The sequence below is a fragment of the Phocoena phocoena genome, chromosome 4, assembly GCF_963924675.1.
Source record: "Phocoena phocoena chromosome 4, mPhoPho1.1, whole genome shotgun sequence".
In the NCBI taxonomy this organism is placed as follows: Eukaryota; Metazoa; Chordata; class Mammalia; order Artiodactyla; family Phocoenidae; genus Phocoena; species Phocoena phocoena.
The window spans coordinates 77,644,131-77,671,384 of record NC_089222.1 but is presented as its reverse complement, the minus strand read 5'-3'; the positions used below and the strand labels follow the sequence as shown (position 1 = coordinate 77,671,384).

General features: G+C 52.0%; 1 protein-coding gene across 1 annotated transcript in view; it reads left to right on the top strand.

The window, feature by feature from the left end:
* PDIA5 (protein disulfide isomerase family A member 5) overlaps window positions 1–27,254 on the top strand; it is a 92,781-nt gene that overhangs the window by 9,511 nt on the left and 56,016 nt on the right. Inside the window, exons 2-5 of the mRNA XM_065876366.1 lie at window positions 12,248–12,374; window positions 15,273–15,360; window positions 24,792–24,875; window positions 25,137–25,182. Coding sequence (XP_065732438.1) covers window positions 12,248–12,374; window positions 15,273–15,360; window positions 24,792–24,875; window positions 25,137–25,182 — 345 coding nt within the window. The remainder of the gene's footprint in view (window positions 1–12,247; window positions 12,375–15,272; window positions 15,361–24,791; window positions 24,876–25,136; window positions 25,183–27,254) is intronic.

Here is a 27,254-nt window from a genome sequence, read left to right as displayed (position 1 = left end):
TAACAGATGCAGATTTTTCACCCAAAACAGTCTTGCTGCTTATGGTACAGACTGATGTTTCTTTTTCTCTTTAATTTTTAAAAATTAGTTAATTAATTTTTGGCTGTGTTGGGTCTTCGTTGCTGAATGCGGGCTTTCTCTAGTTGCGGGGAAGAGGGGCTACTCTTCGTTGCGGGGCGCAGGCTTCTCGTTGCGGTGGCTTCTCTTGTTGCGGAGCACGGACTCTAGGCACGCGGGCTTCAGTAGTTGTGGCTTGTGGGCTCTAGAGCGCAGGCTCAGTATTTGTGGTGCACGGGCTTAGTTGCTCCGTGGCATGTGGGATCTTCCCAGACCAGGGCTCAAACCCATGTCCCTTGCATTCTTAGCCACTGTGCCACCAGGGAAGCATGGATGTTTCCTTTTTAATGTTATTTTAAAAAATGCTGGTGGTAACCCACCGAGGTGATTTTATGACTTGGCTCTTGGGTTAAGGCCAGAGGGGTAGAAAATGCCGGTTTAGACCCTCAGCTTTAGGGGACTGAATGATATACTGTATGTCAAAGCACAGATGTACCTCATGAGTCATGAGCACTTGAATTGTTATTTTCTTTTCAATTAATGGAGCTTTGAGGCAGGGTTGGGTTTCCGGAGTGGGAATTCACCTGCTCTTCCTTCGTCCCTGCTACCTAATTCTCTGCTCCCTCCACCAGCTCTTCCTCGTTAGCAGGCCTGGCACACCAGGCTGGCAGCAACCCAGAGCCCTCTTGGCTCTAGAAGAGGTTTTCCACAACATTAAAAGCTTTAGGACTTAAGTCCTGGTTAAATGCACTGCAGTTGCAATTTCAGGATAAGAAAACCTGTTTTCATAAGCTCTCAGATCAGTTGTCCTGCCTCTGAACTCTCCCTTGTTGACAGCCACGTTTGTGCTGTGGAAACAGGTGGGAAAACTGTGTAGCCCATGTATAAGGTGTGGCTTTTAAAGGAAGCAAAATATAAGACGTGCAGCTGGCTGTGCATTTATAGGAGCAAGCAGTGAGACGTGTGTGGCTCTAGGAATCGGTCTTTCCACTTCATCTTGGGTCTGAGTCACAGCTCTCTTACCTACTTGCCAGTGACGTTGAGCAAGTTTCTAACTGTTCTTTGTCTCCACTTCCTTATCTATAGAATAGGTATAATGAAATTACCTACTTAATTCACTTGCCAAGAGAATGAACTAGATAGTCATATGAGCAGCTTAGCTGGCTCCTGGTCACGCAACAAACACTCTGTACTTGCAGCTCTTATCATTATCATGGCCGCATCCCTAGGCCCTCGATGTAGGGATTAAAGAATCCTCTCTTGGGTTCTGTGCCAGCCAAGCGCTTTCCTACTTCTCTCTTTCTTAAGCACATTTAGCTCCTCAGCTGTAGCTAGCCAGGGGTCCACATCCCAGGGCCAGGCTTCTGTCTTTCTGTCACTCTCACACATACACAGACACACACACACACACATACACACACACACACACACGCACACACACACACACACACGCCATCCAGGCGGTGCTCATTTTTATTTCAAAGCCTGCTGGGTGGTGGACATTTATTTGAACATTGGGAAATATCAGTGGCGAAATCTTCAAACTAGGTTTGAGGTTAGGCCTTATTAGCTCCTTGTGAAGGGGGTATTTAGCCGTAGTGCTCGGTGACAGATGCTTAAAATTTGCCCATTTAAGGGGCATAAATTACCTATATTTAAAAATTAGCATTTCTCCCCCGCACCCTCACTCATCAAAGCCATTCTAGGTATGTGTTGCATGCAAAGTTCTTTGCAGATTCTGTATAATAGTTCTTATTAAAAAAACTACACCATGTCAGGTGAGCAGAGGAGAGCAGTCAGTCAGCTGGAAGTGAAGAAGGGCAGATAAGCACTGCTCTTACATGGGAAAGTGCCAGTGACACTGGATAGATGGCCGAGGATTTCAGGAAGCCTGTGGAAGAGGTGGGGGCAGTATTTGGTTGTATTCTAGGCATCTCTTTTTTTTCTGTCTTATTTTAGGTGTTTTCCCCCTAACTCTAAGTTTGAAATAGCCTTAGAGAAGAGCTGCAAGAAGAATATAAAAGATTTCCATCTGCCCTTCGGCCAGATTAACATTTTATCACATTTGTTTTATCATATTCTCCCTCTGCATATATAAAGTTTACAGACATGACTCTCCTTTGCCCCCATAAACACTTCAGTGTTTCCATTCTCTTACATAACCAGAGTACAATGATCAAAGTCAGGAATGTAGTGCTTGGCTCGGGACTTAATCCAGAATCACATGTTGAACTTAATTGTCATATCTCTTTAGTCTCCTTTAATCTGGGCCAGTTTCTAAGTCTTTGTCTTTCGGGACCTTGACATTTTTGTTTGTTTGTTTTTGTTTTTTTGTTTTTTTCCCTGGGTGCGCGGGCCTCTCACTGTTGTGGCCTCTCCCGTTGCGGAGCACAGGCTCCGGATGCGCAGGCTCAGCGGCCATGGCTCACGGGCCCAGCCGCTCCGCGGCATGTGGGATCTTCCCGGACTGGGGCACAAACCCGTGTCCTCCTGCATCGGCAGGCGGACTCTCAACCACTGCGCCACCAGGGAAGCCCGGGACCTTGACATTTTTGAAGAATGTCCCTCAATTTGGTTTTGGATGTTTCCCTTCAGTGCATTGTATCAGGAGACATAAGTTGATTTGACCCATTACTGGTGGTGTTATTGTTGGTCCCTTAGTTGAGGAGGTTTCTGCCAGGTTTCGCAACTGTAAAGTTATATTTTCTTGCGTGGGGAAATACTTTGAGATTGTTAATTATTTCCGTGACGGTAATCAAATGATGGTAAATTTTTTTTCTTTAAGTATTTCTATTGGACATGCCTATTATGGTAAGTTAGAAAAATACGCACAAGGACGAAGCCTTACTTTGGTGCATTTCTTCTTCCAGTTATTTTCTGAGCATAATTTTGTGTATAGTTGTAATCATACCATGTACATTTTGAATTCTATTTTTAAAAACTTAACATTAAGAAAATATCTTTTCATTGCACAATCTTTGAAAACATCATGTAAATGCACGTTTTATTCTGTTGAGTGGTTTACTCTAAGTAATCACTCCCCCGCTGTTGAATATTTAGGTCGTTTACAATTTTTGACTCTTATGAGTAGGACCGAGCAAGTCATGTATGTGTCAGAATCTCTGCTAATTTCCTCGGGACACATTCCCAAAAGTGGAGTTACAAAGTCGAGGAGCGTAAATACTTTTAAGATACTTGATTAATTGTGCCAAATAGCTTTCCAAAAGAATTGTACTGGTTTAGGCTTTTGCCAGCACTGTATGACAGTTGGGTGCCGTATTTTAAGAGATTCACTAATGGTGTTTCTCAGTTTTTTTAAGAAAACCATGATCCAAAAATCAAGATTTGTGTTGAGATTAATTTCCTATATTTTGAATTATGAAAGCATAGGTATTTATTTCCAAAAGTAAATTATAGTGTAATATGGCACGTTACCCTCTTCAGGCTCTGCCACCGTGCTCCCAGCCTTGGGGTCAGTCACATTGGGAACCAGGAACATGGCGGTGTCTAGGGCAGATCATTCAGGACAGTGAGGGGCTTGGGGGCACGTGAGGAGTCGGGGAATTTCACCGACAGAATCCTAAGAGGGAATGTGTTTGCTGTCTTCAGAGTGTGATAGGCTGGCAGAATGGCTTGGGAGGGGGAGGAATTTGACTTTCTAATGATTGGAGCCATCCAAAATGAAATGGTAGGACACCGATTTCTATGTATTAACATGTTTAGTTTCCACAGCCTTCCGGGCTCCTCTGTACTGCGCAGCCTCAGGAGATTTTGAGGCCTTGGCTCTGGAGGGCCACCTGGAGGCTGGAGAATGGCACGTGAGGAATGTTGAGAGGAGTCTTGTATCTGGGAAACCAACCAGCCCAGCTCAAGCCTGTGAACCACAAGGAATGTCCTGGCCTTCTGGTGGCCTGCAGTGGTCCCCTTACTAGTAAAGGGCTGAGGTTGTGGGGAAACTGGAGAGTTACTAGCTAATTTTCCCTTCACTTGTGGGTTGCTGCCACCAGGTGACCAAGATACTGTTAGGAACAGGCATAGTGCAACTCGGGTAATTAGGAGGAACACAGTAAATCAGATCCTTGATAGTCTCGCTGTCTCCTTCCTTGTAACAGTTTATCTAAAGTATAATGCACGATTCAATGATTTGAAATATCCCAAGTGGAGCAGATGTTAGTATTTCTTTCTAGTTAAAGCTTTTGTTTCAGTAGGCACACAAGATCTATTTGCATGTGTGCCAGAAAACCCAGAATGATAGTGCCTTAAAGCGACTGTTTATTTCACTCGCATAGAAGCTGGAAAGGGGTGTTCTAGGGCCAGTATATCCATCTGTGGTATCAGGGTCCCGGGTACCTTCTATCTTGATAACTCCACATTTTTAGCAAGTCCTTCTACCTCATTGTCTCAAGGTGGCTGCTTGAGTTCCAGCCATCTTTCCAAATTCTAGCAAGCAGGAAGGGGGAAGAGGCTAAGAAGACTTATACCAGGTGTCTATGAGGGACAGTTCCTAAAAGTTGCCACATAACACTTCTGTTTACATGCCAGGGGCACTTGCTGCAAGGAGGACTGAGAGGTTTGACTTTTAATGTGGGTGGCCACATGCCCAGGGCAACTCAGCAGTTCCTTCATGAGGTGTAATTACCTCACCGTACTTCTCTGGTAGTGGTCATGAAACTAGGTTTGCAGAATATCACAATTGGAAGGGACTTTGGAAATCACTTTCAACCCCTTCATTTTACAGAGAAAGGAGAGAGGAGACATGGCTTGTCCAAGGTCACATAGTCAGTAAGTATCAAAGCCAGCACAAAACTTGGGTCTCTGACTCTTTCTAACAAACCTCTAGCTCTCAAATACTCAGCCAGCTGGATTCTCTGACCTTGGGTTCAAGTCATCTGTTTTTAACCTTATTCCTGGATCCCTTTACCACTAGCTTCCTAAGAGTCTAGACTTAGATTCTGACATTTCAAAACTATTTTGAGCAAAATGTGGGCTACACTAAATTAAACCAGTTTCTTCACAGCTCCCAACATTAGAAGGGTATCTTTTTTCAGGTGACAGAGCAAAAAAGGTCAAGTCCCACCTCCACCCTTTTTCCGTAATGTTAACCTTCTGTCTTCAACTCTTTTTCCTTTAGCAAGTTGCTTTGACATAATAGAATACCTCTGGCTTCATGATCTGCATTGAATAGTGAATCTATAACGACAGACAGCCTCCCGGGCTATAGAGAATGTGAGGGTGCTGGCATGCGCCCCAGAGATCTGGAGCTTTTTAAAGCTGAGGGTGTAATGTGGCAAGGACTGTTCTCCCTGTTATTTTCCAGAATTGTATGACTCTTTATGTCTAGGCTGGTGGTGATGGTGGGTGAGGTTAAGTGAAGAGAGGAGCTTGTGAGTGTGGTGTGTTAGAGGGACAGCGAGGCAGAAGGGAGCCCGGACCCCTGTACACACCTCTGATTAATGGCAGATCTGGGCTGACTGCCCCAGGGTCCCGAGAAGGGTGGTCGACAACAGGGTGCTCTAGGCTTGCGGGAAGCAGAGGGTTAGTGCAAATCCCTGCTGGGACTCTCCTTGCCAGGGGATTCTGGAAGATTTGGGCTTTTCCTGGCTGCTTTGATGGGCCTGGCTGGGGAAGGAGGTGCTCCTGGGAAGGAGGTACTTCTGGGAAGGTGGTCCACTTGGGTCGCTGCGAGTCCAAGGAGCTTGTGGGGTGGAGGGAAGCAAACACCTCTGGCCAGGACCCGAGAGGCCCGAGCTCTAGTCCGAGCTCTGCAACTTGACCTACTGTGTGTGACCTTGGTAAGTAAGCTAACCTCTCTGAGCCTCAGTTTCCTCATCTGTAGGATGAGGCTAGTGCCCGCTCATCAGGTTATTGTGAGGGGCAAATGGGCACAAAACCTGGAAGGACCGTCCTCCATGTGCTGTGTGGCCCGTTGGTTGCTGTGCTGACGGGTGATCCTTTGAGGTTTTGATGCTGCATGTGTGTACGTGCGCATTTCTTCCTGCCTGGATGTGCTGTTTTGCCTGATTGCTGGCAGGGCCCTGGAGAGGAAAAGGTGGTGCCGTTTCTCCTCTTGCCCTTGCTCTGTGATTTGTCTCACTAATGGTACTAATACAGATAATTACCATGATTGTGTACTGTGTGCCAAGCATTATGTTAGGTTCTCTATGTACTTTTCTCCCCCTCCTTTAATCCTCAGCCAACCCTGCAACCGCGCAGATATCAGTATTATCTTCACTTTATAGGCAGGGAAATGACACTCGTAACATCTGAGATCATTTAGCTATAAGTGATAGTGCCTGGCTTTGACCCCAGGTCTGTCTGACTCCAGAAGCAGTGCTCTTTCTGTGGTGTCTAAGGGGTGTGGGGAAACCACAAAGGGAGGAGAGGAGCGTGAGCCTCCAGGCTGGAGGACCATTTGTCTGGTGGGCCCTGAACAGGGCAGAAACCTGTTAGGAGAGCACTGCAGGGAGTCTGGAAGGTGAGGGGGAGAAGTCAGTGTCCTCGACCTCATTGCCTGCAGCCGTGGTGGACCAGGGTGGAGGTGAGGACTTCGTGCCAGGCACCCTGAGTGGGCTCTGCAGAGCACCTTGCACTCTGATGGGGGAAGGGGCTCAGGGTGGAGGGGGCTGCTTCTCTGATGGAGGGGCCCAGTGTTCTGAGGCGGGTGTAGTACTATGACAGGGGTTGGAGGCTGGGGGGACCGGTACTTTGATGGCGGGGTGGGGGGACGGGCACTGACTCTGATGCAAGCAGGACCTGGCTTTGGGGGCCTGTATTCCCTAGCAGTAGCAGAAGGGAGCCGTTCTTCCTGGCAGTGTTCTGCCCTGCACCCAGGCAAAGGTTTTATGGATCTCAGCCCAGCCCATGGGGTAGCTCAGCCCTGATGTAAATACTGTTAAGGCTGGGGCAGAAAGAAAACAATTATTGGGGGAAAGAAGAAGTTTGCATAGGGCACAAAGGGGATTTTTTTCCTCTCCTCTACCTCCAAAGGGAAAGACTTAGAATGTAAAGAGCCTGCGGAACCCAGGAACAGTTCCATGGCTGGCTCGGAAGGTGGCTGGCTTCCTTCTCAAACATTGCCGCATCCCCTCCGAGGACTTGACAAAGCAGAGAGTTTGTGCATCATTAATGTTGTTATAGTCGCCTTAGTTGTTGTTAGCAAGGTTTGTGGGTTGTGCCTTATGAAGTCTGCAGGAAGGCTCTTGGCAAGGAGACCCAAGGCTTACTGGAGCTGTATCTTAAGGAAAGGAAGGAGCGTGCACACTGGAAAGGTTAAAATCGACTGAAGTGGAGGAGAAAGGAGAATGTTAAGTGGCCGGAGGAGAGTCCCCTTGGGGTTAGGGGAGGGAGGAAAGGGCCTCGCTCCCTTTGCCCCTGTGGTTGCTTGCTAAGGTGAGGGTCTGTCTAAGGCCAGACACAAGGGCCTTTCCCCCTCCTCTCTCAGGGATCTTACACTGAGCATCTTAGCTCTTTGCACACCAAAGTCCCCTGGTTCCCCCTAGTTCCCCCTGGACCTACCTATCCTATTTTCCTCTTGTTCCCAAATTTTCAAATCCTCTCCAGTGCCCACAAACGTCCATGCAGCTCCCTGTCTTAGGTGGAGACAGCCCATCCTTCTCCCGACCCTGCGGCCGCCTGTGCTCCCCGCTGCGTGGGGTGTGCTTCTCTCTGCAGCCTGGCTTCCGGCCGGCCTCCCATCACCAGAATGCTCTCAGAACATCCCTGGGGACTTGGCCCTGACCTTCACCTGCAAATCACACCTGATTTCCTGTGTGTCTCCTCCCTGGTCTGTGTTGACCAGGTACCAGGTCTGTGGTACCTCCTACCTTCTTCCCACCTTTCTCCTGGTCCTTCCTCCTCCTCCTCAGCTGAGGGTTTTCCTGACTTCTTCCCCTGGACCCTGACCCCTGAGACTTCATTGACCTTGAGGCTCACTCTCCAGCCTGGAGGACACCTGCATTGGGGCGTCTTGTCCACATGTCTGTACCCAAGCTTATTATCACCTTCCTCAACATAAGACAGAAGCCTCTTCTGCTGCTGCTGCTTCCCAGTTCTTCCAGTTTTGGTTCTTGTTCCATTTCTGAGCACAGAATCCTTGGGTCATTTTAGCCTCTACTCTCTTTCTTCCTCGCTTACATATGAATAATCATTGAGTTCTGTTGTTTTTCCCTTGAGGCTCTTGGATTAACCCATTTCGCTCCACTTGGGCAGCCACCCAGCAGGTCCCTTCACTCCAGCCTTCTGACGACTGTCCAGTCTGAGATGGGGCCAGAAGGGGCTCTTGAGCCAGGCTTTGAATACCCCACCCTCCACCCCAGCCTGGCCCCATCTGCCTTCTCCCACCACTCTCCAGCCCAGACCCTCTTGGACTGCCCTAGGTCTGTCTGGTTTCCGTGGTCCCTCTGGGTCTCCTGAGAGCTGTCATGGACTTACCTTGTAACATGCTCCCAGCAGGGCACCTCTGCAAAGCTCAAGAGTGTGGCGGCCAGTGTGTTTGTCATGTTTATTATGCTGGACAAACAGGGCTTTCAAGGGGCCAGGTGCTCCTAGTCTAGGGGGTGGAATAGGGATGGGACGAGATGAAGAGGAGATGGACCCTCCATAAAGGGTTCTTTTTTTTTTTTTTTTTTTTTTTATTTTTGGCTGTGTTGGGTCTTCGTTTCTGTGCGAAGGCTTTCTCCAGTTGTGGCGAGTGGGGGCCACTCTTCATCGCGGTGCTGTTGTGGCCTCTCCCGTTGCGGAGCACAGGCTCCGGACGCGCAAGACCAGTGGCCACAGCTCACGGGCCCAGCCGCTCTGCGGCATGTGGGATCCTCCCGGACCGGGGCACGAACCCATGCCCCCGGCATCGGCAGGCGGACTCTCAACCACTGCGCCACCAGGGAAGCCCTCCATAAAGGGTTCTTAACCAGGCCGGCCGCAGACCGTGAGTTTAAGCCCCCAGCATCATTGTATTTCTGGCAGAGCTGAAGTTCTCTGCTGTGTGAGGGTGAACACTGGCTCAGAGGCTTTGGTGGCTGGCTGAAAAGTGGTTTGTTTACTCTGAGAGTGGCTGTTGGTTAGATGACCTGAGGGACTCGCTGGGCTTTCTAGGAAGGAAGCTGTGGATAAGCCTTGAAACTTGGTGCTCTTGTGGTTTTTGCTGTAGACACTTTGCTGTCGCTTGGCCCAGCTCTACCCTGCCGTGCTACCCAGGCAGGTGGGCACTGGGCCTGCCCTCCCTTCCCCTTTCCTGCTCCCCTGTCCAGAAGTGCAGGTGCCGGCCAGCCTCAGGAGAGCTGCTCTTCGGGTCAGAGTCCTGAGGCACTGGGCAAGGGTAATTGTTTTTCTGACTGACCAGGTTATTTGAGGATTTAAAACAGCAGTGTCCAACAGATTCTTTTATTTTTTTCCTTTAACCATGTGCACTGTGCTATGGACCTTTTAGTCTAAAGTGCGTTAGCTCCCTGGGAGCAATGGAATAACGTGATAATAAGGTGGAATGAGCTTTTTGGTGAGCTCTCAAGGTCGCCGCATGAGGGCAGGGGGTCCTCAGGCATCATGCACTGCCCTGCTGGGGCAGAATAAGGGAGAAATCATTCTTGGACAGCTCCTCCTGATGGTTTTACCCTGGAGAGAAGGGTAAAGTTGCATCCAATGGCAGATTATATTTAGAAACACTAAAATATGGCCACATTTCCATCTCCTACTCTGCTGAGATGGAAATTTGTATTATATATTACGGTAACTGATCCTATTAGAGTGCTTTATGATTTATAAAGCATTTTCGATAAGTTACCCCATTTCATCCTCACAGCTGTCCCATGAGGGAGGTATCATTTTCTCCACATCAGATGCGAAGCACTAAGCGTCTGAAAGATTGAGTGATGTTGCCCGGGCATCTTAGCTATTGAGTGGTAGAGCTCAGACTCAATGCGAGACTTCTGGCTACAAAGAGGCAGTGGCATGAGAGGGCCTGGGGTCAAATAGAGAGACTGGGGTTCAGATGCTGGACCTGCTTCTTATTAGCTGTGTGACTTTCGTCAGATTATTTAACTGATCTATAAGATCAAGCATATAGGATAATCTGTGGTTGCCTCTTCTTATTGACCACGTTCCTCTGTCCTCTGTCCTTGTTCCATTCTGGGCTGGTTGCTCCATGGGGCCAGGACGTTTGTTCTGGGACTTCTCTTCACCATCAACATGGTACTTCTTGCCTCTCTCCTCTGTTCGATCCTTTGTTTCCTAGGTTCCATGTCTTTCTCATTTTTTATTTCTTGTTTTGGTAGAGCATGAGTTCCAGTTGCTTCCTGAGAATGGGAGATTTGGTGGTAAATTTTTCACATCTGAGACCTTAAGTCTGTCTGAGTCAATCTCTACTCACAATTGACAGGTAGTTTGGCTGGTTATAGAATTCCAGTTGGAAATCATGTTACTTGGGGAATTGTGGAGGCAGTGCTTCATTGTCTTTTGGTGTGCTGATGAAATGTCCTATGCCAGTTCTGACCCCGATCTTTTGCGTGTGGTGGTTTTCTTGTTTTGTTTTTTTTCCCTTTGGAACTTTCAGAATCTCCTCTTTGTCAGCAGTGTTCTGAAAATTTTCAGTGATGTACTTGGTGAGAGTCTTTTTTTTATTGGTGATGTTGGGCCCTCTCACCTGGAACTCAACATCCTTCAGTTCTGGGATATTTTCTTGAATTATTTCCTTGATAATTTCTTTTCCTGTTTTCTTCTTTTTCTTTAGTTCCTTTAATTTGGCTCTTGCACTTAGTGAATACCTATTATTTGTCTTATCTTGTTCTTCTGCTTTTTATTTCTTGATCTTTTTGTTTTTTAGGAGTTTTTTCAGTTCTACCTTCAGCCCTATTGAAATATTTTATTTCTGCAAGGATTTTACTTTCTAAGAGGTTTTCATCATTCTCTTTGACTATTCCTTTTTCATAGCATTCTATTCTTGTCTTATGGATGCACCATTTTATTTCTCTGAGGATAATAATTTTAGTTGTTTTCTTCTGTTCTTTTTAAGTTTCATCTTTCCATTGTTTTGTTCTCATCTCTGTCTTTGTGTTGAGGGCTTCCCTCAGACGTCTGGTGAATCTTGGTTATCTGTGTGTAATGAAGATCAAGACATGGGCTGTGGGTTGCAGACTCTTGAGTGTGGTGAGGGGGTGGAGGGCACTTGTTTACTGGGAGGGCCTCACAGTGGGTATTTGAATGGGAAGTCAGCTGTTTCATTGGAAGAGTCTCCAAATCACTGTCTTTTGGTTGTTTTTCTTATGCTCCTCAGTTAACCTAGAGAAAAATTCTCTAACCTGCTTGGGGGGGATCAGATTGGCAACATTCTGGAAAAGGGAAGGGAGATGCTGGGGGGTAGGGGCTTAGGGGAGATGGGTGATCTCTAGGTTCAATTTGTCCATACTCCCTCCCACCTTTGCCTGGTGTCTCCTGGCAGAGCTTTCCTTATTCAGTCTTTGTAGATGGTAACCCCTGTGTTTTCTGCCGGCTAGGCAGGGGGCTGTGTGGATTGGGTGAGGGGATCTGCTGTGTGACAGCTCTTTGTTCAAACATTTAACAACCTCCCCTTCCCTGCCGCTGCTTTTCAGCCCACCTCTCTTCATGCCTGCGGAGGTGCCTGGTACTTCTAGGGCCCAAGGCTTTTTAGGGTTTTCTCTGGGAGAATTGGCTTGTTTCTTGTTGGCTGATCTCCTGAGATCATTGGCTCAGTGGGGAAAGTGGAAAACCCCTCACCCATCCATTCCCACCCTAAACGGGATCACATTAAGAGGTGATCATACTTCTCTGTGGACTTGGGGCTTTGGTGCTGCTAGGTGGGATGGAGTTTTCACATTGCTCCAGTGTGTGGTGTTTGGGTGCAGTGTAGGGTACAGACATTGACCTCCCAGAGAGGTCTTGATTGAAAGGATGGCAAGAATGTCCATGCAGCATGCTTATGTACCTGTGCAGTCCATACGGCTTCATAAAAAAGATGAAGGGTGAGCTGGCGACTGGAAGTGGTCCGGAAGAGTCCCTGTGGGGGGGGCGGCGATTTGGAGAGGGGATGAGGCGAAAGGCAGGTGTAGAGTTGAGAGAAGGAGGGGTGAGCCTTATCCCTCCCAAGGCAACTGTGCCTAGAGGCAGCACATCTGGGGCACCCCTTCTTGCGCAGCCTCAGCCGGGACCTGAGACTCATGGTCCTTGGCTCCTTGATCCCCAGGTGGTCCTGCCGACGTGGCTGTCCTCTACAAAGTTCTCCTCACTCATCGAGAGAATCTCTGACCCCAAGGACTTGAAAAAACTTCTCAGGACCCGGAATAACGTACTGGTGCTTTACTCCAAATCTGGTGAGTGCCCCTCCTGGCCTTGGGGACATCGTCAGGGATGCGGCGGGATGGAAAGGAAGGAACGGGGACAGAAGTGGGAGGCAGAGACCCCGGGACTAAAAACCTCTCAGGGAAGGTCCGTCAGAAGATGCAGGGGTGTCAGTTCTGCTGCTTTTGGATCCCTAAGAGGGCGTTTCAGTTCCCTTTTACCAGTGTTTCTTAGGAAAAGCCCTCTGGAGTCCCTCAGTACCTCAGGAGGGAGAGGATGTGTGTGTGAAGGAGGACAGAGGACAGTGACCACCTGGCATGGACGCTCTGGCTCTCTGGACAGCACGGCCGGCCCTGCCAGGGCATGCTTCACCAGAGCTGTTGATTAATTGACTGGGCCAACCTGTCGCCAGCTGAATTGGTCCCAGGCTTGGGGCAACGCACCCAGGCTGGCAGCCCTGGCCCTGCCTGGCCCCAGTCTGTCCCGCTCTGGGGTCAGAACAAGAGGCTGAGTTTGGAGTGGGCTTCACGCTCAGGACAGGGTGGCTTCAGTGTGGGTAGGACTAGTGGTTTGCCTCTTCTGACCTTGAAGCTGGCGAGGGCATCACGGATGGAGAGAGGTTTGCTCAGCTCTTGGCCGCGACTTTGAACGTCTGACTGTTGATGCTGTTCCAGTAGAGTTAAGTGTTTTCGCTGCTCCTAAGGATGCCAAGTATTCTGTGCCCTGAAGGAGCAGTAGCCAGTGGCTGGGCTGGTTCCGGGCACAGCTCTCCCTGGCAGCTCATCCTCGACTCCCATTGGCATGGGGGACCGATGGATGTTTTGGATGTGTGTCCCTCCTGAAGCCTGCATCCTCCAAGCACCCGGGCACGTGCTTGCCCTTCCCAGGGCCTGGCACACACTCCCCGGGGTTGTTGTTGGGAGCCCAGCATGTGACTAGCATTCCTTTCCTGTCGAGAATAGGGGGAAACTGAGGCAAGGGGAAAGCAGAGTTGCTCCTGAGGCCTGGGGTCTAGGGCCCTGGACAAGCGTGGCTCAGCCCCCTTGGCTGCTTCCGGAGCTGGGGGGGTCGTCAGTGCCCTCCAGAGACTCGCTCAGGTCCTTTCCTGGGTGGGTCCTCTCACATAAGCTCATCTTCTTAGAAGGACTCTGACAGGAACTTGTGTGACACGCTCTCACTTGCTGCTTTGCTGTGAGGTTGCGGGTAATGTCCAGTTGAGGGAGGAATTAGAGTTCAGAGAGAACAGCTGCCTGATCTGAGGTCCACCAGCCGGTGGGCGGTAGAGCTGGTCCCGCTGCTGCCTCCGTCTCGCTTCCTCTGCTGGAGCGCGCGGAGAGATGTTCTGAGTCTGCAGCGACAGGAGGCTCGCCACCAGGAAAGGATTCGGAAAGGAGAGAGTGGGAAGGCGAGGTGTCCAGACCAGGGCTTGCAGGGGCCGGAGGCAGGGCTGGGAGCACTCTTGTTTTCTCTCCGGCCGTCGCCCAGCCTCTGTCTCTGCCTCTTGGTAGTGGAACTCTCAGTGCTGCCCGTGTGCCCGGCTCCTGCCTGCTTTGGACCGCTGGTCGCGGGCCGGGTGATTTTGCCTCCTTGCCTCTTGCCCAGCCCTGCTCCTGAGACTTGGGGACCTCCAGGGGCTTTGGGAGCAGCGCTGGGAACTGGCTTCTCTCCCCCCCGCCACCCCTTCCAGCCAGTGCCTCCCCTTCCACGGCTGAAAGGCAGTGTTGGGAGGGCCTTCACATGGCTCTACATTCCCTCCCCTGCCTCCCAGAGCCCAGCTGGAAGGGTGGGGGGCGGCCTTTCCCACCTCGGCTACGCCCCCTCCTCCTGTGGGCCTGGGGGGGTTCCTGGGAGGGCCTCCTGCAGGTGGCTCCGTGCACGGCTCTTGCGGGATGCTTTCCGTTCGCTGCGTGAAAGGCTCAGCATGCTTTGTGTTCACAGACAGCTTCCGTTAGCCGCACTAGAAGAGGAGATCTGAGGAGACAGCTAGTTCGCATATCACTTCTGCTTGGCTGTGGAGTGTGTCCTGTGGTTTCTGCTGGGGGAAGGCGGCAGGCAGCCTGCGCTCTCCTTAGTGTCTGCGTGGAGGCCCTTGCCAGGGAGCTCACAGGGGTGACGGGGCAAGGTGACAGCCTGGCCACAGCCGCCCAGCAGTGGACCGCTGCAGGCTGGCAGCGTGGAAATCCTGGCCACAGAGGCCCCGTTTCTAAGCACCCGCCCTCCTAGTTTCCAGGGGCTTTGCCCAAAGCCTCTTCCTTTCTCATGTTCATCCGCCCGGCCCCGAGGCGCAGTCCACGGTCCTGCGGTTGTCCCCCAAGGTACTGCCAGTGCTGGGAAAGAGGGCCGTGAAAGTGACTCAGGTACATTTAGTATCAGTCCATCAGAGACTAGTGTCACACGTAAACCTCATTAAATCACCACGTTGTACCGAGTCCCTAGGTGAGTGTGTGACGCACAAGTGAAGGAAGGGTCTGGTCCCTCCCTTGTCAGCTCCCAGGTTGGGCACCAGGGCAGACCAGTGTGGAATCAGCAGACTCGGTCCCCCTTAGTTATAGAATTGTAATTGTTCGGTTATAGAATTTTCAAAATGTGTCCCAGAATGGTAATGAGTCAGAGATTCTACTGGAAGTTGAGGATCCGGCCGAGAGATTCTGGGAAGAGTGAGGCATGAGGTGTGGCTTGAAGGCGGGTTAGGGTTAGGGTTAGGGTTAGGGTTAGGGTTAGGGTTCTGCATCTGTGAGGATGGCGGGAGCAGAGCTTTCTGAGAAGAGCTGGGCTGTTCTTACAGAACCGTTGCCACAGGGACGGCGTTCTAACTGGTGCTCAGGACCTCACCTCTAGGACTGGTCTCTGTCCTTCCCTGCCCCTGAGGGAAGATGGCAGGGGAGGCCGTGGTGCACTTGGGCACAGATGTTTTTTTTGTTTTTTCACAGAGGCTGCAGCTGAAAGTCATCTCAGGTTATTGTCTACTGTGGCCCAGGCAGTGAAAGGACAAGGCACCATCTGCTGGGTGGACTGTGGGTATGTCCTGGGGATGTGGGGTATGGTGGCTGGAGGGCCGGGCGTGGGCTCTGGTGGGTGGGGTGGGAATTGTTCCTGATTGATACTCTGGGAGAGGGGATGTGATGGAGAGATGGCTGCAGAAGGACCGCCCCCCTTCCCCGGCCCAGCAATGCTGCAGGACCGCCGTGGGCTGGAGGAGGGGCAGGTGTGGCTCCCGCTCCTGTCTTTCCGGCCCCACCCCTCTTCTTCCCTCTTCCGTAGTGCTTTTACTTTTTTCTGTTGTCATGTGTCACTTGATTTTGCCTTCTCAGTGGGTGGCAGAGGGGGCCTTGGTGCCCAAAGAGGCAAGATGATTTCCAGGGCCACTCGGGGGGCTTGCTTATTGGGTGGGGGGGTCTGCAGCAAGAACTGTGGGCTTTGCCTGTAGCCCGGGCCCTTAATAGAGGTCTCCAGTGCCCACGGTGCAAAAGCGGTGGAGCCAGCTGACGACCTGTCTGTTGCCTTGGCTCCAAGGTGGCTCCATTAGATGTGTCAGTCCTGAACAGGTGGCTCAGTCCTTCCGGCTCTCTCCTCTGGCCTGCGTCCCTACCCCCACGCGTCCTGATGATGATGCTGTGAGCTACTTCTCCTCCTGCCTCGCCTGCCCCTCCCGGAGACTTCCTTGTCGGTGTTGCGGTGGCAGAATCGAGCGCCGGCCCGTGGGAGGGAGAGCTGCTCCTGAGTGTGGCGAAGGGGGCTCTTGCTCGAATTCCTCTGATGCTTTTGAGTTTGGGAGTTTTGAGTCCACGGTGTGCTCAGCTTCCCTTTCCTTTCAGTCATTAGGAGTAATTGCCACATCTCCCTGTGTTCAGTGCTTTTGCTGCTGGGATTTCCATACACACACCTTTTGTCACATAATTAACTCCCAGTTGGGCATAGATCGGCAAAAACAGAGCAAAGACACACAGACCGTGAAACATATGGAAAAGGTCGGGAAGAATAGGTTTATTCGTTGCACGTTTGTTGAGCACTGGCTGCACGCAAGGCACTGCACTGCACTTGGTGGATGCCAGCATTTACATGTCCTTTTGACAAGGACAGGAGGTGTTTCCAGAGCCGCTGAGTGCAGCCACTCCTCACCTGGACTTGGGGTTTATCGGGAGTGTGGGCTTGGGAAGAGGAGAGGAGAGGAGCATGGGCGGTATGTCAGTCTTGTTAGTACGGGGATGAGGTGGGCTCTCCTGGGAAAAGAGGCAGTTCTTTTCCTGCATGGCCCATAAAGATCTTTGTAACCTTTACTGTCTCTGTCTTTGCCCGAGTCACACGCCCTGCTACTACCCTGTGGGGTTCAGTGAGCTTTTATGGGCTCCACTCCAGTGCAATCTTCTTCGTCTTTATTCTGAGTTCTAAGTGGCTATTTTGCAAATGAACTTCTGGGACACAACAGTTTTATAAGTTGATAGCCTCAAGCTGGTCCTGCCCATCGTTGGAGAGAATTGAAGGAGATTCATATTTTGACAAAGCACTGAATGAGACCAGGAGAAGTCTTAGCCAGTCGGTGTTTGCTGTAGGGTGTGTGAGTGTGTGTGTGTGTGTGTGTGTGTGTGTGTTTGTGTTTGTGTATGTGCGCGCATGTACACACACACGTGCCTGTCTGGCCTCACGCCTCCCAGTTGATTCAAACACCAGCGAAATGGAACAGACGGCTCACTAGACAGTTAGCGAGATTGTAGCTGTTGGTTACTTCTAGTTCATAGTTGGTCTGGAAGTGTGCTTATCTTCCAGGTGTGTCTCTGTCTCCCATATTTTACCAGGCGTGATCTGTGTGACTGGCAAAGTACTAAAGCCTATTAGAGGGGACAGGGTGCTTTGGAATCTCCATACCCGAAGATGACATCAGTCCTGCCAAGCTGACAGAGCCTCATCACAGGGAGTTCTCATCAGGCTTGTAGGTGGCAGAAGTGGGCGGAAGAGCTTCGTTTAGCTGTGCCATCCATCTGGGTCCATTCAGCAGACGTTCCCGAGCACTTACTCTGTGCTTTGAGGGACACACATGGCTAACAGTGTCCTCGAGGAGCGCTGTGTGCAAGGAGGAGAGGAAGCAGACACCCGGCCAGGTGATTAGTCACTTCGTTCTGCCTGGAACGAAGGTTGGAAAGGTTGAGGAAAACTTCACAGAGGAGGTCGAATTCAAATCTGGGGCAAAGACCTCCGAGTAGCAGGTCTTTAAAGTGCCCTGGCTTTCCCTGCAGGCAGCTCCCTGTGGTGTGGGCCCCTCGGGTCATCTGGCCCTGGACAGGCAGGACTTTATGGGGCCGGGGTTAGTGTGTGAACACAGACCAAGAATAGAATTCAGGACTCATTTGGAGACATGCTGTCTGGAATCAATAAAAGTGCAAGTGGGAGAAATAATCCTGTGACTTTTGATGTTCTAAAATGAAAATCTGGGGACCTTGGAGCTTAAAAGAGGCAAAACCTTAAGACAGAAGGATTGACTGTGCGCATAATTGCTACTCCATTTATGCCTCCAAGAGGAAGTATAAACCGCAATATTAAATAGCTTTCAAAACTTTAGATGGGTAGGTGGATTATGGAGCTATAATGGATGATGTTGGAAGCAGGAATACCTCGGTTCGAGTTTGACGTCAGAGGCAGGATACAGCTACATCTTCCCAGAACAGTCAAAGGGATAGAACTCGGAGCTCTGGTCTGTGCAGGCCACCCTGGGTGGCAGTTCACGGATCACCGTTACACAGAGAGATCCCCAAGGACATGAGCTGGTTCTGCCCGTCTGCTCAGCCACTCCTGCTCTGAGACTTCTGAATGTGCCCCGTTAATTAAGGGAACCCACCGTGTGCACTCCGGGCCCTGTGATGACAGCCCTCAGCTGTTGTCCTAAACGCACTCAGTCTGTGTTTGTGAGTCTGAATGAGACGCCCTGGGATGGGCAGAAGCGCTCCGGTGGGTGCTCTCTGCGGGAGAGCGGGCAGGGGAACAGCAGGTGGGCAGCCAGAGCGCAGCTGCCCTCGAGTAGGCCCTGCTGTGTGTGGTTCCCCACCTCTGCTTCCTGCCCTGCCAGGGAAGGGTCGGAGCTGGGAATGGGGATTCCAGGGCTTGGGGTGGGCGATGGCCCCTCTGCTTTCCCCCCTTAAAAGGCAGGTGAGGGGGGCAGAGGGCATCCTAGGGGGAGAGAAGACAGTGCTCCGGGGTGAGGCGTCTGTAGAGGTGTGTGTAGTAAACACAGGCCCCGGTTGAGGGGTCAGCTCCACTACTTACTAGCCCCGTGACCCTGGACAGGTCGGTTACCCTGAGTCTGTTTCCTCATCTGTGAAATGGAACAATAATACATATTCTGCCTTCTTACCGGGTCTGTGTTGAAGATCTTCGTAGAATCGAATTTAATGTGAGATCCCATTCTACTCTCGTTGTTTTTCATCTGGGCCAGATTGTCAGGACATTCCAAGAAGCTGGAGGGAGGGAAACGGTGTGTTTGTCTTCAAGAGCTTTTCCTTGAGTGAGGACCCCTTGGCCATTGTGAGGATGCTCCTCACAACTTTCGGGTGTGAGAGTCAGCCCCAGCGGACAGGGGGTTTTGCTTTGGCCCTTAAGAACTGTGCGGTGCTGTGGAACTTGTAGGACTGCAGGTCAGGAGGCCTGGCTCTGAGTCTAGGCTCTGACAGCAAATAGCTGTGGGACCTTGGGCAAGTCACTGCCCCTCTCTGGGCTTCAGTTTGCTCTTGTGTGAAATATGGAGTTGAATCTTCCAAGTTGCTCCCATCCCTGCATAGACTGGTTCAGAGCGTTCCAGAAGCTGCCAGGCTCGTACGTGTGTACACGTACGTGCTCACGTGTATGCATGTGTGTACAGACCCATGTATTCATGGAAATGTGTGGGAGGGTGTGTCTTCCAGGCTTCGTGTCTCTCCCCACCCTGGGTGTCTGCCTCGTACGTCTCTCCGGTCCCTCCCTCACAGCATCTCTCCTCTCTCCCGCTTTGTTCCCTCTCCCTTGATAGTTTCTGTTGCTCCTTCCCTTCTGGGGTCCCTGCCTTCCCCATTCTTTTGGTCTTTTTCCTCCTCTCTTCTGTGTGTGGATATTTCTTCTCTTTTTCTTGCTTTTCTGGTGCTTTCCTCCCCGCTCCTGCCTGCGTGCCGGCAGGCACACATACCCCTCTCCGTTGGGCCCCGGGCCCCCGTAACCTGTTGCTCTGAAGTGTCCGTAGGGTTTCTGGCTTCTGTCCAGGGATTTGTCAGCTCTCCCTTCCCCTCACTCCACCTCCTGGCTCAGATCTTAGCAGCCATGCTCGGGTTGGCTGGTGGTAGTTGTCCAGCTCTTAAGTGGGTTGAGTGTGAGGGAGTTGGTATTCCCCACGTGCCCTGCAGCCTGGCATCGGGGCTCGGCCTTGGCACGGAGGGCTGCTTTCTGGGCGGCGGAGCTGGAGCCAGCAGGCGGGAGCCGTGCCCGGGGTGCTAATTCCTGGGGCTGGTTCTCACGGGGCTGAGGCTGCCCGATGGGCGCCTGCTGCCTTCCTTTCCTGAGGGTTTAAGGTCATTACCTTACTACCTGCTCTCATTCTCCCATCTGCTTTCTTTCCCCTGGAGCAGTGCTGGCTTCCCAGATCCAAGACGTGGGGCCTGCCAGGGCAGGCATAACATATTTTGAAGCCCATGTTTTCTTCCAAAAATTATTCGAACTTAGCATTTGCTCCTTTACATGTGAGCGTGTTGAAATTACCATGGGATAAAGCAGGCTTCCAGAAGAGGCGCCATGTTTTGTGTCGTGGCTTCAGACACCTTGTGGCACACTGCTGTACCCTGGTGGGGGCGACGTGTCCCCCCTAGAACTGCTGGGCCAGGGAGGCAGGTGGAGGATGAGAAGGCACGCTCTTCTTTCTCGTATTCCCATCACTTTCATGAACTCTGCTACGTGATTCATGTGCCTTCTTGAGGTTGGCATCAAGGAGGACAGCCAGACTCCTGTTGTGGGGGTCCCTTCGTCATCAGGGCTAGTGACCAGCCACCCAGGTCCGGGCAAGTTGAAGGCCCAGCTGTTCTAGGCTGTTCTCTGTCTCCTGCCTTTGCCCTCCGGCTACCTCTTTCCACATTGTCCTCTGCATGGGGCACCTTGCAGGCATGCTGACGGTGTTGTTTTGCTCACTCGCTCCTTATCTTGCATTTTCTTCATGTCTCTGAAGTGGGGGCACGTCCCACCTCTCCTCTGCTACCCACCCTCTGGGGTCACAGGTCCATCCACTCAGAATCCCATGTTAGACCCAAGCAGATGGAAGAAAGGGATTTACCCCTTCTTTGATGGGGAAAGGGACCCCAGGAAGGCTGAGTTGGCCAAGGCACACAGTGTCCAAGACAGGCTGGGGGCCTCGCCTCTGGTCCTCAGTGTAGTGGTCCTCACCCGCTGCCGGAGGCGACCCAGTCTCCACCATCTGTCCTGGCTTCTGGCTCCTGGTCCATCCGTCAGGATACAGGCAGCCTGCCTTGATGCTTTAGTAATACTTGACCCTGTAGGGGAATAGAAAGCTCCATCCAGCTCATATGGACAACTCCTGCATTTTGCAGCTCGGGAAACCAAGGGCCCTGCCAGAGGTCACAGGCTGGCTAGCGGCAGAGCCAGATCTAGAAGCCATCAGCCACTCCAATTGACAGTGGCTCCGGGGAGGGTCTGATACTTAGGCTGCGACTTCTCAAAGTCGAGTACCTCCCCTTCCCGAGCCTCCAGCACCTTATTTCTTCTCTTTCTTCCTACTCTTACCCCCCACCTTTCATCCCTGGGTCTGACTCCCAGGAGTGTGAGTTACCAGGCTCTTGAATGATCGCCACTGCACGTGTACATCTGGTAAACACAACAGCACGTACCTGCAGCCACTCTGCACTGCTGGCCAGCAACCCACATCAAAGTCAAACGAAAACGCCCGTGTGTATGTGTCTGTCTGGGCCAGGGATGGGGAGGGAAGTGTGAAAAGGCCTCGGTGACCTTTCACATTCTCTGTAGAGGAGAGCCCAGGGAGGTGGGGGAGGAGGGGATGTAGCAGGTCATGGGTGAGTAAACGGGCAGAGGGTGTTGAGGCTCCAGCCTCCCCAGCAGAAAAGGCTGGTTCCTGCAGGACAGTCGGGGGTGGCAGACGAGGGCCTCTGCATGGCCAGTCCACTCTCTGTGGTTGTCCCCTCCCTCTCCATCCCCGGCAGAACAGCTCATTTTCCTGCTCACTGCCTTTGTCCTTTCCCCCCAGAGCCTTGGTCACTGGCTAGAGAAGGGCGGCAGCACAATTAATTGTGCATAAACTATCAACCCAGATCCTTTTAAGTCCCTGAGCTTGGGTAATTTCTCCCCTTCCTGAACTCTTATGACTTTTATTGTCCTGTGCAATTAGTTCTCTCTCTCTCTCTCTCTCTCTCTCTCTCTCTCTCTCTCTCTCTCTCTCTCTCTCTCTCTCTCTGACAGAATCATAGGAGGGAGGGGAACCAATCTGAGAGCGCACTGGCAGGATTCCTGGAGCTCAGTAGGCAGAGCCCAGAGAGCCAGCAGTGAGTGCCTCATCCCAGCGCAACAGCCGGCATCATTCACTCACTCACTCACTCAGGCTATTTATAGAGCGCCTGCTATGTGCCAGCAGCTGTTGTAACCCTGGGGAACCAGCTGTGAACAAAATAGAGCCCTCGGCTTGGTGGAGCAAACCTCTCTGATGGGGGGTGACAGTGGACATGCTGGTCAGGTGTGGAGACAGCGGGGAAGGGCATGTGACAGTGCTGGATGAGGGGGGCTGAGGCTCTGGAGTCTGTGCCAGAGATGCTCGGAGAGGACGGGAGGCTGGCTCCCCACCTACCCCTCTGAGAATGTGTGCGTGTGCGTGCGTGCGCGCGCGCGCGCGTGTGTGTGTGTGTGTGTGTGTGTGTAGGGGGCAGGGAGGAGGAGAGAATCCTCGGGGAGTGTCCTATAACTTAAGGGGGGAGAGGGTTGCACAGAGTCTGCCACAAGGAATCCTGTGGCAGTGACAGAGCTGTGGTCACTGGACAGCCGTGGGGGCCGTAGGCTGCGGGCTGGGCTGGATGTGCTCTCGGGGAACCTTCGTGCCCCTCCAGCTTTACCCAGTGTCTTTGGAATGTTGCTTCTAAGCCTGGCCTGGGCTCACCGGGATAGCGACACTTTTCCATGGAGTGGGTTCCCACACAGCCGGCAGGGATTGGGGTTGCAATGATGGGCCCCATCACTTCTCTCTCTGCTTTGTAAAGTCATAGGCAGAGGCTGCCAGCCAGGCTCAACGGAGGAGAGAGCTGACATGGGGCTGCCTTGCAGTCTGGGTGCCCCTGCTGGATGCCAGCATGGGGCGAGGGGAGCCGTGGGCACCTGGACCTGGTTCCTGCTGCAGCCACTATTTGATGTCACATTTGGGTGGACGGTGGGTGGTCACAGAAACAGTTGCACGCAACAGAACAAAGCCGGACAGGGAAAGTGCCAAGGGAACAGTTATAAACATCTAAGTCGAGCCCTCCTGTCTCCCCTGGGGCAGGGGAACGGCGCCTCATACGCAGTTGTCACACACAGACCCTCTGCCTGTCAGTGTGGCTTCTCCACAGAGTGCCCTCAGGACAGGGCAGACCGAACTGTAGTCGCCACCGTCAGTGGAGGTGAGCCCAGCAACCCCACAGGGCTCTAGGGTAAGAGTTCAGCCACTGGCTGCGTGGGCTGCCCTTATAGGGCCTCCTGATGCACGCTCTCAGCCCTTCTGGGTCCCCTCCGCAGCCCAGCTTATCCCTTGTCTCTGGACTCCCTATCTCAGAAGGCCCTTTCCAGCCTGAGGGAGAGGCCACAGCCTTTCCTTTCTAAGTTCTTCGTGTGTTTCTTTAGTCCCCTGTTTGCTGGGGGTGCCGATGGGGGGTGCTGGAAGCTGCAGCGGCTGCAGTGATGGCCACCACAGGTAGGACTAGGCAGGAAGGGAAGGCTCTGGGCCTGGGCTGGGCTGGGGGGCCCCTGGGAGTGCCTGACACTCTCCCTCTCTGACCCACACACCTGTCCCGCAAGACATTCTTCTTGAACTGCAAATTGCACGTTTACACTTAAAATGAGGTCCCATAATTTTGCTTGTCCGTCGATGAGTGTGGCTTTTAGAATTGAGCTGAATGGTGTAATTAGTCCATCTGCTGTGGGGCTGGTGCTCAGCTGTGTGAAGCTGGTGGCCGTCGAAGGTGCTGAGGTAGGTAAACAGGTGGGAGCGGACAGGACTTCCCTCAGGTGGCTGTCATCCCTGGCAGAACAAGTTTTCTCATGTGGTGTAGACACCGGGGACCAGTGGGGGTGGGTGTGGGCGGAGGTGCCCTCGCTGAGTCCATTGAGATGTGGGGAAGGGTCCTGCAGTGAGGAGCACGGCCCTGCGGGCACGGTAGCTGGCTGCCTCTGGCTGGCTGGCTGTCGGGCAGACCTGGCTGAATGTGGTGAGGTGGTGGGGAGGCCGTGAGAACAGGTGAGGTCTCTGGGGGCGCCGGCGTAGGGCACACAGGAAGCCGAACCTCGTGGTGGGGTCAGAGATGTTGGGGAGAGGAGGAAGAGCAGAGCAGGGCAGGGGCAGGTGTCAGAATCACCTGGGAGGCTCCTTAAAACACAGTCGCTCGAGGACCCGCCGGGAGTTTGGACTGAGCAGGTGTGGCATGGGGCTGAGAATTTGCACTTCTGACAGGTTCCTGGGTGGTGGTGATGCTGCTGGTCTAGGGACCACATCTTGAGATCCCTGGTCTAACGGAAAGGGAGCCAAGATTAGAGGAGGTCGTGCATAGCTCGCGGTAGACGGTGAATGGCGCCCGGCAGACTCTTCTCATGAGAAGAGTTGCAGGAGTGTGATATTGTAGACGCTGGCACTTCACCAAACCTTTCCCCTTTGTCATTTCGGCTTTTGTCAATACCTGGTCAGATTTCATAACTCCTTCAACATCGCAGAACATTTCCCTCCTACTCTGGTTTGATGGTATATAGCAGGTGGCATATGGCACACATCAGAGGTGTAAAAACAAAAACTTGCTGGGGCTGCCGGTAGAGCTTCTGAAGTCATGATCTGCGGGAGGGTCAGGGAATCAGTATGCTTTAAAACTTCCCCAGGTGATTCTAATGAGCAGCCAGGACTGGGGACCACTGTCCTGAGCTTATTTTCCTTCTTAGAATGGACCATCTGCCTTGTAAGCTTCTGGGGCGCTTCCTTTGTCTGGATCCATCACGTTGCCCCTTACAAGTAGTGATGTGTCCTCCCCATCTGCTTGCCCCTGTCTTTCCAAATCAGTCCAGATCCTGTTGGTTTCTCTACTTCCTCCTGTTCTCTGAGAGCCCATGCGTAGTGAGGGCCTCACTTGCTACTGAGAATTCCAAGCCAACTGCCTTACTCTTGGGCCACCAGCAAATTTTACTCCGTTAGCACCTTCGTGAGGGCTTCAGGTAACAAGTGTCTTTTTCCTGACATTTGTGTCTTTCAGTGACGCAGAGAGTAGAAAATTGTGCAAGAAGATGAAAGTTGACCTAAGCGCAAAGGACAAAAAGGTCGAATTATTCCATTACCAGTAAGTACATGTGGGCATTTCCAATTTCCAAGTAAATGCTGAAAGCTTTCATTGGTATTCTCAGCAAACCGCGATTTTTAGTGAGATTAATTTTATTTCAGAATGGTTCTTTTTCTGTGTTTACAATTATTTCCTAAAAAAAAAAACACTTGACCTGTGTTCAGTAACTGGATCTTATTAAGATGCTGCAGGAAACCACAGGTAAGTAAGTGTCTTCACAACCATTCCTAAAGTTAACACGTTTTTCTCCTCATTTGACAGGGATGGTGCGTTTCATACTGAATATAACCGAGCTGTGACATTTAAGGTAAATTTCCCTCCCTCATTCTCAGCAGAGGAGGAAGGGCAGAGTGTACAAATGCCTTTCCAAATGACCTGAGGGATTCTCATCTCTAGAACATAGATCAGCAGAATACCTGGAAAAGTTTGTAACTGTTAAACGAGTGGGGATAACCGACCTTGTAGACAGTTTGTGACTCTATCAGCAGTTGTCCAGTGATACGTATGACATCATGCCCTCCCCTGCAAAGGCCTGAGTCTCCCTTCGCTGTGGCTTCAGAGCCCTCCCTCACCTCTGCAGTGGTGTCCACAGGGGCCGCCCACAGGCTGGAGGGGGCCAGCTGTGCCCAGGTGAGCACAGTGTTGTAGAACCCTGGCAAAGCAGCACCTTTGGGGCTGATGCAGCTCATTGCAGATGAGATGCCCATGTCAGTGAGATCGTTCCCTGCTACAAATGCAATTCGGAAGGAGATGAAAACGCATCAGTGAAAATAAATATGGAGATCCTCTGACCTGCAGGTGCTGTCCTGTTAATCACAAAGCAGCTCCCCCAGCCCTGAGTCCTTGCACTGCCCTTGGATTCTCCTCCTTCAACATGTGCATTCCCTTCCTCAAATCAGTCTTCTTTTGCCTCTGGTCCAGGCAGCATCCGCCTGCCCTGGCTGGGGCCATGTGTTTCTTCTGTTCCAGCGTATGCTGAACCCACCCTCTCTGACTCTCCTGCTTCTCAGACTGTGTTAGACCCTGGGCTCCTCTCTCATTGTCTCTCTCTTTCCATCTGTTTCCTTCCGTTCTTTTCTGTCTGTCCATCTGTCTGTGCAGCTGTGCCCCTCTCCCTCTGCCTCTCTCCCCCCACCTCCCTGGTCATTTCTTGTTTATCCACTAACACTTGTTCTTTTTTAAGTTGCTGCAGCTTTTACTGTACACAGGCTCAGCCTGATTACTCATCATCTTAACACCCACTTAGCCACTTAGAGAAAATTCTCCCAACTAGAATTACTTAACCCCTCTTATTCTGTGTTAAGACGTCAGCTGAAGTCCTTGGAGGGAACACGTGCTCCGCAGGAGTCAGACTTCGCTGGGTGGGGTGGGGGAGGTGCTGATGGAGAGAGGGGGCGGGGGCTTTCCGTTTTGTGTTTGGAGGTTGTGTTCAGTTTATATTTAGCTGGCCCTCTGAGGAGTCTGTCCTGGGCTTGTGGAGCAGAGAGCAGCAGCTGCTCAGAACTGCAGTAGCAGGAGAGGAGCCCAGGTGGTCTGGACTTGCCTGGGTGAGGGAGGCCAAGTCCTGGCCTCTGTCTACCTCCTTACAAAGACCAGGTGTGTGGGACCCGCTTGCTCCCGTCCTTCCTGTGATTTCAGCATCAAGAAGCTGGAGAAGTGGGCTGAGCATTGTACGGGGTCAGGGCCTTGGGCAGAGAGAGGGCATCCTTGGTCCCAGGGTCCCCGAAGTGCGTGGGACCATCGAGGACTGGAGTAGAGTCCCTGGGGTTCTCCAGGGTGCGGGGCGATGGCGGAGCTCCCCGTGACTGCCTGATGGCTCCTGCTTCTTACAGGGAGCAGCCACGAACAGAGCCCTCCTTGGTCACGGATCAGTTTTCCTTTCAGGGTTTCTCCTGAGCCTTTAACTCCGGAAAGATGAAGGAGGCCCCCAGCAGGGTGGGTGCACAGGCTCAGGCTCATGGTCTGGCTGTTGTTGCTGTCACCCTGTACGGTCCTGTGGGGGCCAGGTCACAGGGACTAGGCCAGGGTCCCTAGAGTCCAGAGGCCAGATAAGTGAGAGTGTAAAGAGTGGGGAACTCAAAGAGGGGGCCTTCCTGTATAAGCGGGCTTTTGCTTGTCAGCCGACTGTCCAGCAAAATCCTTACTGTATATGAGTGGTGAGGACCAGAGGTGCCTGGAAGGCGAAATTCAGGGGGCCCTCGGGTGACCTTCTCCCAAGGCCTGTGGCCGTGGGTGTGGTTTCCCAGCCATGCAGACCAAGGTGCGGAGTGTTGGGCAATCTTCCTGGGATTCAGAGCACCCAGAATAGGACAGCTGATGGCAGTGTCCCGGGTGCCCCTCCCTGCAGACCTTTCTACCCAAGGTCTTGTTGGTTAGACT